Source organism: Antrostomus carolinensis, unplaced genomic scaffold (assembly GCF_000700745.2).
Source record: "Antrostomus carolinensis isolate BGI_N321 unplaced genomic scaffold, ASM70074v2 scaffold23065, whole genome shotgun sequence".
Classification (NCBI taxonomy): Eukaryota; Metazoa; Chordata; class Aves; order Caprimulgiformes; family Caprimulgidae; genus Antrostomus; species Antrostomus carolinensis.
In genome coordinates, this window is record NW_010316160.1 from 3,506 (window position 1) to 15,536 (window position 12,031).

Below are 12,031 nucleotides of genomic sequence, written 5' to 3' on the forward strand. Positions count from 1 at the left end.
CCTGCTTTGGCAGGGGAGTTGGACTAGATGATCTCCTGAGATCCCTTCCAACCCCACCATTCTGTGATTCTGTGATTTCACAAGCACCAGCTTTGGTGTCTATCAAAAAAAAAACACCCCATGGTGATCTGCACAAGACCTCCCAGTTGAAGGACTTGGTGTACAACTGCCAGACTCACCCTGTGGTGACAGCGTATTTGATGTGATTGCTGGTGGTATAGATGAAAACACCACTTTCATCCCAGGCACCGCTCTTGACACGGATGTTTTCATGGATGTTACACAGTGACTCCAACTTTCTGTTGCAGATCATGATGGCTGGAAAGGAAAGCCAAAAGAAGTAAAGCTAGAGAAAGCCTCTGCTGTTAAACATCTGCCTCTTCCACAATCCCACCAACAGGAACTATATTCAGAGTATGAGACATTAAGGAGATGATGGCAACCACGACTAAACTGTCACCATCTGCCTTTGTTTTATGAAAGAGATGAGTTGGATCATTTTGAGGAGCAGAAGCCACCCTCTGTTTTAGAAGCTTACAGAAGAGACAGAGTGGCAGGACCTACACTATGAATGTCTTCAGCTGCACCTTCACTGCCAGTCACCACTGGATGGTTTCTCTAGCAGTGACTTTGCTCCCAAGGAAGGATCCAGGTGAAACATTGCACCCCACCACTGCTTACCATGTTTAGCCAGCAGAGCTACATGGGACATGTCAGCCGACCAGATGACGTATTTCACCTTGGAGATCTTCACTGAGGCCAGAGTTCTGGGAAAGGACAGCACTGACATCAGGGAGTTGAACAACACCCCTCCACAGCAAGCTCTACAGTAACCTTTGGCCTCAAAATTGGTGAAGGGTTTAGAGGGGAAGGGTGTGAGGAGAGGCTGAAGGCACTTGGGTTGTTCAGCCTGGAGAAGAGGAGACTGAGAGGAGATCTCCTGGGGGTCTAGAACTTCCTCCCAAGGGGCAGAGGAGGGGCAGGCGCTGATCTCTTCTCTCTGGCCACCAACGAATGCCAGGAGCAGAGGACATGGCAGGAAGATGTGGCAGGGGAGGGTGAGGTTGGCCATGAGGAGACGGTTCTTGAGGCAGAGGGTGGTGGAGCACTGGAACAGGCTCCCCAGGGAGGTGCTCATGGCACCAAGCCTGACAAGATTCCAGCAGCATTTGGCCAAGGCCCTCAGGGACATGGTGTGAATGTTGGGATTGTCCTGTGTTGGACTCCATCATCCTTGAGGGTCCAACTCACAACAGTCTATGATCTCAAGCTTTGGATGATAACTACCATCACCCAACAGCCTGAACCCAATTTGCAGATGCTCTGAAGCTCTTTTTTGTCACCCTGGAGCTATAAAATCATGAGGCAGAACTGAGTGTCTCTGCAATTCCATTCAGCAAAACAAACTTCTCCTCCATACCTGTGCAATAACAAATAGATTCCAGTGACAAGTGACTTCAAAGCTTAAATTTCTGAGGGGGTTTTAGGGGGAAATTTAACAGAACGAGGAAAATAAGGTCTTTCCAAGCAGCATTTGCATCATTTAATTTACTGGTAACGTTCCCAACTATATTAGAAAGACAAAGAACAGGAAATGAGGCAAGTTCTGGGACATTAGCAATCAACAGACACCATTATCTGTCTGCAAATAATCCAGAACCTTCTCAAACAGAAAAAGATGCTCAAAAGCACCAACTCCTGGCCTGTCTCTTCGTGACCACCAACACATTTAGCAGCACAAACACGCTGGCAAAAGAGCATTTTGAGCAGATATAAAACTCAAGGGATGAGGCATGAGGTGAGTTTGGCTTGACTGAGTTTGGGGTTTTTGATTGAGTTTGGGGTTTTTGATGGAGAGTTTGGGTTCTTTGATGGAGAGTTTGGGTTCTTTGATCGAGAGTTTGGGTTTTTGGATGGAGAGTTTGAGTTTTTTGATGGAGTTGGGGTTCTTTGATGGAGAGTTGGGGTTTTCTGATGGAGAGTTTGGGTTTTCTGACCAAGAGTTTGGGTTTTCAGTTTGGGTTTTTGGATGGAGAGTTTGAGTTTTTTGATGGAGTTGGGGTTCTTTGATGGAGAGTTGGGGTTTTCTGATGGAGAGTTTGGGTTTTCTGATGGAGAGCTTGGGTTTTTTGATTGAGTTTGGGTTTTTTGATGGAGAGTTTGGGTTTTCTGATGGAGAGTTTGGGTTTTCTGATGGAGAGTTTGGGTTTTCTGATGGAGAGTTTGGGTTTTCTGATGGAGAGTTTGGGTTTTCTGATGGAGAGTTTGGGTTTTCTGATGGAGAGTTTGGGTTTTCTGATGGAGAGTTTGGGTTTTCTGATGGAGAGTTTGGGTTTTCTGATGGAGAGTTTGGGTTTTCTGATGGAGAGTTTGGGTTTTCTGATGGAGAGTTTGGGTTTTCTGATGGAGAGTTTGGGTTTCGCTCTTCCTAACAGTTGTTAGCCGTGGTTTGGATCAGCCTGACACAGCCTGCAGCTGATGCTAAATTCTGAAGTGCATTAATAGCTATTACTTGTCCCCAGAGGACACAGGCAAGCAGGATTAACAACATTAAAACTTCTCCCAGCAGACAGGATCTCACCGCTTCTGCTGCACGTCGAAGAGGGTGATGGAGTCGGCATCTCTCAGCAGCAGGTTCCCCGTGCCAGCGTAGAAAATCTCATCACAGTTTGGCACCTGCACCTTCTTTGTGATCTCATTCTTCAGGTTTTTGATCAGGATCTGTCATTTTGATGAGAGGAAATGTAACAACACAAGGAACAGTCAGGTAGATTTCACAAAGAAATTTAAGATTATTTTAATTGAGAATTTTTATATAGCTGAACTCATCAACAAGAAGCCAAATGAAGAGCTGAAGCCTTTCTCGAAGCAGGATCAGAATTTATCCTGCTAGAAAACAGGATTCTGTGAAAACCCAACCATAAATTTGCTGGGGTGCAGTCACCACATATCTTTTCAGCCCCACTGCTGTCATTACCAGCTGGCTGCTACAGTTTGCAACCCCTCTCTACAATGAGCAGCATATGAATAAAATAAATACCAGGGAAAAAGTGAGAGAGAACACACAGGGTAGAAAGAAAAAGGAAATGAGGAAGTTGAGAGGTGAGAATAGAAAGTGGAGAAGGAGAAGGGAGGAGTAACAGAACAGGTATGAAATAAACTTGAATTTACTAAGGAAAAAAACACCCTGAATTTAAAAAAAACAACCCAAACCAACCAAACAAACAAAACACAAACAAAAAAAAAAAAACCCCACAAAACCAAAAATAAACACAAAACAATATCCTGCGTGGGGCAAAGTGCAAGACTTTTCTTCCCCTCCACATCAAGTAAATTAAAGCAAGGAAAACCTTCCATTATTTTTTTCCCCCTTGCTTTTCCCTATTGCAGTCCATAAGTGAGAACAAAGAGCTTTATTTAAAAATCTAACCTGTATTTTCACCATTTCCCTATGACTTTCATGTTAAAAAAAGTGACCTGGGTGGTTTCACAGCCTTGTTCTGGTCAGTTTTCATTGCTGTACTCACCTCCTGTAGCAGGTTTCTAGCAACTGGGTTAACATTTCCAATAAAACAAGTTAAATAATATTTCAGCTCATTAAATTTTCACTGCGTTATATTTCTTTGTGTACATCCACAACCTGCTCTCTACTGACAATGATTTGCCAGTCTACTTGGATCTCTAATAATTCCATTAAACCCAATCTCCCTTATGCTTCCAAATGACAATATACCTCATTAAAAAGATGACCCTATTAACTTCATCCCCTTACCGAATGCATTCGATCCAGGACTGCGAAGCGATTACGAGCTACCCACACAGCTGTTAGCCCGGAGGAACGTTTCCCTTCAGGGGCTAGAGAGGAAAAAAAAACCCACAAGCAATGAATAAAACCTCTGGCAAGCTCTTCCAGCAACACATTAGTCAAGTCTTGTTTGATCCCATCTTGGCTGTTGAAGCTGCTTCCTACTAATTCATGTTTAACCTGAGGCTATTCAGAAGATTCATTTTTTTCCTCCCTATTCGATGTCCTTTCGGATCTCAGTGTGGTCAGATCCAGCTCTTCTCTTCAGCCAAAGCATAAGACAAGTGGTTGGCACTGAATTGGGCCATCCTGGGTGACAGCACCGTCTGTCAAGCTAACGAGCAAAGACTTGGTGGCCAAACAAATTGAGCAGCGAGGGTCTCGGCTTCAGTGTAAACCCCCCCTCTCCTCCCTCTGCTTCTCCCTCTCTCCCTCCCCCTGTAAATGGATATAACGAGCTGGAGGAGAAAGGCTGGATCCTCCCCAGAACGCAGCTGTTCCCTCAGTTTTAAAATGCTAATACAAACAGAGCACAGAAAGAACAGTACCACAGGATGTGCTTCAGATGTGGAGAAGGCTTGTTTTTGTTTTTTACAGCAGCAGAAGGGAACAGAGAAGTGAAGCGAGAGAGTTGCTGCTGTTTTGGTAAAAATACCATTTTCTTTAGTTCTCAGCCTCTTTTCTCACTCATCCTGCTGCTCAACACGAGTATTTTTTGGAGACTTCATGCACTATTTCAACCAAGCATAGATCTACATCCTAAATAAAAAATGATGATTTAAATCTAACTGCCTCAGCCCTCATTTACTACCCACCACAAGACTTGTCTGAATTCAATTCTCAGCTTCACTTGGAGTTTTACTGATGGCAACTTCACCTGTTTGTTTTTTATTGAATCTCCACAACTCAGCATTTTTTTACTGGCTGTAAGTTTTTAACACTGACTGTAAATCAGGCAAAAGATGATTGCAATGTATTAACCAGAAGACTGTTAAAAGGGATAAGAAAGCTGAGTATCCCTTGTCTATCATGTAAATAAGCTGCAGAATATGAGGGTGACAACTCCAAGGCACATGTTACGTATCTACATGATCATCCTGGGACTATAGGTTGCCTATATAGCAGCTTGTGGGAGAAGATACTTACCAAGCAGTAGAATTTTATGGTATTCTTGAAAATGTATGAAGAGTGCATGTTTTTATGAGCTCTAGACATTTCTTCTTCTAGAAGAATAACCCCTTTCCTCATGTAAAGGGTCGTAAGCTGGGCGTTCACAAGTCAGCTTTGAATGTCTCAATCAAACTAAATATTTGAAACATATTCAGTAACATTTAATCTATAAAAAGTTACTAAAAAGCTCCTTTTCTCTTTCTCTCTTCAAATACCTCTGTTGAATGTACTCAGCAAAGAAACCTCCCTGCAAAACCCAATAAATCTAGGAACAAGTGAGCTGGGTTCCAGTCTAACTCATTCATCACTCCCACTCATTTCAAAACCTTTACTGCCATGATGACAGAGGCAGGAGGAACCAGCTGGAGTTTCAGATCCCAAATGGAATTCATAGTTAGGAGAAAGAATTATTTTTTTTTAATTTTTTTTTTTCCCTAAATCATGTTTTGACTTGTAAATTGCATAAAACTGATCTGGAATTTGCAGAGAGGAAGAATGACTATTGGCACCCTGGCACTGTCACTTTTACAGCCACTTTTCAGAGTATAAAACCTCATAGAACAAAATATATTGAGTTAAAATCCATCTCTGTTGACAAGCCAGGAAGGCTGCCTGCTGCTTCGAAAGGGAGAATGGAAAGCTCCCTAATAACAAAATTATAAAATATATATTTGTAGCAGTAAAAGTTTGGGATGAACATGAATTTTTCAAGTCAGTGTACTGTGATATAGTGAGCAAGAAACCTGCCAAATGATGTGTGCTGCAGGGATAGTGGGAAACACAGAGGAAAAAATCCAACAAAAGAGGCTTAGAGAAATTGGGCTTTTTTTATATATATATATATAACATAAACACACAGTTGGAGAGCAGAGGAGGAGAGTAATAAAACACTCAGAAGGATTAATGTGAAATAAGAAATGCCTACCATCCGGATTCTGGGAGTCTGCATCCTTGGGAATGGTGTAGAGGTCATAAGTACTGTTCTCTAAGTTGCTGGCTCTCTGCAGAGAGGAGGAAAAAAACCCATTTTGAGATAAAAATCTTATCCAGAACCAACTTTCACAGCCTCAGGGGAAAGTTCTTTAGCACATTATGTAGCAAAAATGACTTACTGTGCAGAGAAGGACAGCGTTCTCAGCTGGGTTGTAGGACATGTTGAACACAGGGAACTTGGAACCACTGAAGAAGAGTCATGAAGAAAAGAGAAAGTTAAGAGTGGAGTAGGATGATTTCTACCAAAGTCACCTTCTGATAAACACTCTTCATTTTCTGAAATATACCAAGTCCCAGAAAAGCTCATTTTTGATTAATTTCCTGAAGCAAAATCACTTGGAAACACTGTAAGAACATCAGAGTTTCATAAATGAAAGAGTTGGCATGTTGGTTTGAAACTTCAAACTAGTTAAAAAAAAATATTCATCTATGCACAGGTAAAAATTGACCTAAAAAACTTCTGGTAGGCTTTGTATAAATTCACCTGACAGAAAAGTCAGTTGAAACTGAAGAAGAGTCATGAAGAAAAGAGGAAGTTCGAATGGACCAGGATTATTTCTACCAAAATCTGAGGTAGGTGAATAAAACAACAGGACCTATTTGTAAGGAAAAAATTAACAATGGATTCAGGATCCTGGCAAAACCTTTTGTAAGATGATGAGCAGCCATCTCCTACCTTCTCAGCTGCATGACAGCGACGTCTTTGGAACTGTTGAAATCCAGCTGGCGAAGGAAACGGTCCTTGACATAATAGAGCATGTTCCCATGCACAGCATAAGCAGGTCTCTCCCTCTCCAGTTTGAACACAATCATGCCACCATCATGGCCTAAGAAAAAGCATGTGAGAATTCAAACATGCCAATTAAATCCTGGGGGGTTTCTCTCATTATGAAGATGACACTAATCAAACCCTTCAAACCAAGAAAGGGACAATAAAAATCATAACTGATGACCCACCAGCCATGTCTGCTACTCCTCAGCCTGAATTAAGTGATTCCACTTCTCTCCTAAGGGTCCACCTCCTTTTAGGTTTCCTAATTTAAAATCTGACTTTAAAAGCTTGTCTAAAAACACTCTGCATCACTGTCATGCTCTTCTTTAAGTGTTTACAGCCCAGTGTGGGTTCCTCTAGGATCTGTCCCATCCCTTCTTCATCTTAAAACATTTACCTCATTAATGCAGAGGCTGCTGTGTTCCAGCTTTGAACTGCAGCAGAAACAAGGAAATTGTGTTCCACTAAATAAGGATTTTTTTTCCCTAAAATACATTTAATAAAAGCATCTGCAAGTCAGTGTGTTCTGCAAAAGGTGCTAAAGAAAAACAAATCATAGAATCATAGAATCACAGACTGGTTTGGGTTGGAAGGGACCTTAAAGATCATCCAGTTCCAACCCCCCTGCCATCAGCAGGGACACCTTCCACTAGACCAGGTTGCTCAAAGCCTCATCCAACCTGGCCTTCAACACTTCCAGGGAGGAACAGCCACAGCTTCTCTGGGCAACCTGGGCCAGTGTCTGACCACCCCCCCAGTGAAGAACAACTTCCTAATATCTCATCTAAACCTCCCCTCTTTCAGTTTAAACCCATTTCCTCTTGTCTTGTCATTAGTTGCCCTTAGGAAAAATCCCTCCGCAGCTTTCTTGTAGGCCCCCTTCAGGTATTGGGGGCCTACAAGAAATCCTCTAAGGAACATATTTTCTCTGCACAACAACATGTTAAAGACATTGAATGGGTCCTTTTTTTTTACCTGCAGCAAAGAGGTTGAGGTTGGGATGAGCAGCCAATACCCAAAAGCGATCGTGATCACGTCGAAAGGTCTGGACACCCGTGCTAAATATGTAACAAAAGGAGTAAGAAATAGAAATAAAATGGAAACCTTGATATAAAGTACCATTCCCAGAATGAAGATCCTAAGCTTTGCCATACAGACCATCTTCAATCAGCATAAGGAGTCCACTGAGAGCTCAAAAAACTCTCTTCAAAACCTTCTGTCACAGAATATATTCTCATTTAACATATTTTCAGCAGCAGCATCATGAAACAAGTCAGCCCTCCTCCACTTGCTTCCAGACAAGCTTTGCTCTTAACACATGTCTCAAAGGGATAGAAAATATGAAAAACAGGACTTCTCCCTCATGAATTATCAAACACCAGCACTGATGTTCTAACAACTGCTAGTGTTGGGTCTTTCACACCTATAAAAACTACCAGAATAAGAGTGAGTCAGGTGTTTGACAATCACTAACCGTTTAGACATGTCCCAGACACGGATGCTCTTGTCTTCTGAATTGCTGAGGATTAATTCCTGCCGTGGGTGAAAGACAGCACAGGAGACGTTGTTGTAATGCCCCCGGCAAGTGTCAACCTCCCAGGCCTTCGATTCTAACCAGAAGTGGAAAAGAAATAAGGAAAATAATGCTTAAACAGGTTAAGCTCTGCAATAGCAGCACAGCAAACACTAGCAAACACTATTTAGGAAGAAATTCTTCACTGTGAGGGTGGTCAGACACTGGAACAGGTTGGCCAGAGAAGCTGTGGCTGCTCCTCCCTGGAAGTGTTCTCGGCCAGGTTGGATGAGACTTTGAGCAACCTGGTCTAGTGGAAGGTGTCCCTGCTGCTGGCAGGGGGGTTGGAACTGGATGAGCTTTAAGGTCCCTTCCAACCCAGACCAATCTGGGATTCTGGGATTCTAGTCCCTCAGCACTGTGTCTACACGACTCTTCAATCCCTCCAGGGATGGGGACTCCACCACTGCCCTGGGCAACCCCTTCCAATGCCTCAGAACCCTTGCAGCAAAGAAATTCTTCCTCACATCCCATCTCAACTGCCCTGGCCACAACTGGAGCCCATTTCCTCTTGTCCTGTCCCTTGGGCCTTGGTTGAACAGACCCACCCCCACCTCTCTCCACCCTCCTCCAAGGGACTTGGACAGAGCCACAAGGTCTCCCCTCAGCCTCCTTTTCTCCAGGCTCAACACCCCCAGTTCCCTCAGCCGGGAACTCAGCACACTTGTGCTCCAGACCCTTCCCCAGCTCCGTTCCCTTCTCTGGACACACTCCAGCACCTCCATGTCCTTCTTGGACTCAGGGGCCAAAACTGAACCCAGCACTTCAGCTGCAGCCTCACCAGTGCCCAGGACAGGGGGACAATCACTGCCCTGGTCTTACTGGTCACTGTTCCTGATCCAGGCCAGGATGATGTTGGCCTTATTGGCTACCTGAGTGCTCTGCTGACTCATATTCAGATGCTGGTGACTCATGTTCAACTCTTAACCCCCTTCTCCCCGTGAGTTCCCCCTGAAGAATCCTCTTACCATTCATCCTCCAGATCTTCACTTGCCGATCATCAGCTCCTGACACAATCAGCGGCATGGTCGGGTGGAAAGCAGCCCAGTTCACCCCACGATCGTGACCCTACAGGCAAAAAAAACCTGGTGACTGAATGGAATAAGCAAAAGAAGGATGAAGCAACCAAAAAAAAAAAAACCACCCTCCAGACAGGTTTGCCAAGACACAGCTTGCAGTATTTCTGTACAGCGTGCTGCTTACAGACAGGGAGATTAGAGATGTCTGCAATAATAAGCTTTGCAGATATCGTTCTTCATCAGGAGAGCAAAGCTGAAGCTCAGCAGCAGCACTTCCCAGCTTTAACAAGCCTTTACTTGTCTCTACCATAATCTCCATTGTTTCCAGTAATACAAAGTAACAACATCTCCTATTTAACTGAGCTTTGGGCTGTACAGAGAAAATCTGATCTGGTCGGTTACAGCGCAAACATCTCCAGATTTCAGATTTTAAACTCAGAAAAAATAATGCAAAATAACCTACAAGAGTACATAACTATGGAGTTGAGCCAGGTGTTTCAACTCTTTTTTTTTCCCTCCACTACTTTTCTAGGCTTTTAGAGGATCATAGAATCCCAGACTGGTTTGGATTGGAAGGGACCTTAAAGCTCATCCAGTCCCAACCCCCCTGCCAGCAGCAGGGACACCTTCCACTAGACCAGGTTGCTCAAAGCCTCATCCAACCTGGCTGAGAACACTTCCAGGGAGGGGACATCTACAACTTCCTTGGGCAACCTGTTCCAGTGTCTGACCACCCTCACAGAAGGGTGGTTTGTGTCGTAGAGATTTCATGAAATGAATTTTAAAAGGCTGTACTGCACACAGTGACACTGTACCTCGAGAACGTGCTTCACAACCGCATCCGTTGTCCCAAACAAATCCACTCCTGTTATTCCCCTGACATCAGATTCCACAGCTCCAGGGGACAGGTTCTTCTTCCTTAAACCTTGTGCAACAAAGAGGAAGGAGAAGCAAGGGTGGAAGAAGGCAAAAATTATATTATCAAGACAAAATGTTTCTTATTTAACAACAAATTGAGCGTATTCCTGTGCTGTTTAACACACATCTTCAGGTGGAAACTGGGAACTGAGGGTGAGAAACATCCAGGACTCCCTTCCACTTCCTCTAAGCTGAGATTAGACACAGCAAAAGGAAAGTCTACAAGGTAGGAAATCCTCCCAAGGATCCCCCCAGCTCACTGGGACACAGACAGCCAAGGAGGACAAACACATTCCCATTTCTCTTCCTCTCACCCTGTTGCTAATTTGAGTTTGCACCTCTTAGGGGATTTTTTTATCCATGCCATTTTGATAACCTCTTGGTTATGGATTTGGATAATCTGCCTGGATACCAAATATTTTCAAGAGTGAAAACTAAATGAAATATAAAGCCTGTTCCCAATTGTAAAGAAAATTTAAGTCATCCATGTTAAAACAGAGTTAGCTCTGCTAAAATCCAACAAACACAGTAGGGAGAGGATCTAAAAAAGCTTTTCCTCCAACAGTGCAATAGGGAAAAGACTGTACATGTAACATCCTGAAATAAGACTTAGAAAATATGCTTTTCCATTTAAAAGTACTTGGCCCAAGGTTTTTGGGAAAAAAAATCAGGAAATTTATCAAGGATTTAAAAAAAAACAAAAACCCAAAAACCAGGATATAAGCAGAATTGCACTGGTATGGCTGTCAACAGAGAGAGAAGTGTAAGAAGAAAACAAAACAATACAGAAGATAAAGATTATTATTTTCTTGTTGCAATTCTGATTCCCAAATTCCTCTTGGATGAACAACTCAGTATCTCAACAACCTGCCTGGTAAAGTTAAGTTTCATGAAACCAACATATTAAGCAGTTTCTCACAGCAAAGCACAAAAGCTCAGCACACTGAGTGAGGTGCACATACAGATGGTCCAGGTAACGGTGAAGGATTTGAATGGCTCAGTAGAAACTTCTACAAAGCTGACACAAAGTACCCCAGAAAGGAGAAATAAACCAGAAATATTCCAAGAAAGATGAGTAAAAGAAAGACAAAACTTTTGGAAGAGAAAATACTTGAGCCTTTGATGAGCCAGTGAAACAAAACTGGGACACAAGTGGAAAATTTCTGGAGTAACTGGACAAATCAAGAGGAAAGGCAGGACACTCCCAGAACACACCAGCCTCCTGCCTTGCTCTGGGGAGGGAGCAGGGATAGAAAAGAGACTTGGAGCAGAAAGGCAGATTTTAGGCACTCTGAGGACAGCTGTTAAAAATAAAACCAAACCTGAAAAGGGAGACTCAGCTCAACATGCACACGAGCACTCAGGAGAAGAGGTATTAAAATAACCAGAGTAAAGGTGCAACATGCTAACTGTCAACGACGAGTTAGGAGGGAAGGAAGAAGCCAGATGGTCTTTTAACAGTTTCTTTTACTCTATTTTCTTCTCCAATGGAAATTAAAGAAGGATTCTTGGGTACAGACTCTTCATTGCTGGGCTCCTTGTCATCCATCCACATCTGATGGGCAATGAGAGAAGCGCAGTGGAGGCTGAAGTTGTACCCAAGGTTTTGCCAATCATCAACAGATACACACTGAGGGTGCTCAGGGAGAGGCAGTCAAAGTCTAAGACACGTTATCTGGGGACTCACAGCTCAGGTCCTCCCAGTTTCAGGGCTTCTCAATATTGTCAGCCCAAACCAGGGCTGACAATATTTGAGCCAGCACTGTGCCCTCGTGGCCAGG

The 12,031-nt window shown here is 43.3% G+C and overlaps 1 protein-coding gene across 1 annotated transcript in view; it reads right to left on the reverse strand.

The window, feature by feature from the left end:
• Positions 1-10,257, reverse strand: part of COPA (coat protein complex I subunit alpha) — a gene marked incomplete at both ends in the record, with an annotated part of 13,578 nt that extends 3,321 nt beyond the window's left edge. The window contains 11 exons of the mRNA XM_010168203.1: positions 180-318; positions 682-767; positions 2,582-2,721; positions 3,773-3,855; positions 5,901-5,976; positions 6,088-6,154; positions 6,645-6,795; positions 7,716-7,798; positions 8,215-8,350; positions 9,282-9,381; positions 10,148-10,257. Of these exons, the coding sequence (XP_010166505.1) occupies positions 180-318; positions 682-767; positions 2,582-2,721; positions 3,773-3,855; positions 5,901-5,976; positions 6,088-6,154; positions 6,645-6,795; positions 7,716-7,798; positions 8,215-8,350; positions 9,282-9,381; positions 10,148-10,257 (1,171 nt within the window). The remainder of the gene's footprint in view (positions 1-179; positions 319-681; positions 768-2,581; positions 2,722-3,772; positions 3,856-5,900; positions 5,977-6,087; positions 6,155-6,644; positions 6,796-7,715; positions 7,799-8,214; positions 8,351-9,281; positions 9,382-10,147) is intronic.
• Positions 10,258-12,031: the final 1,774 nt, after the last annotated feature.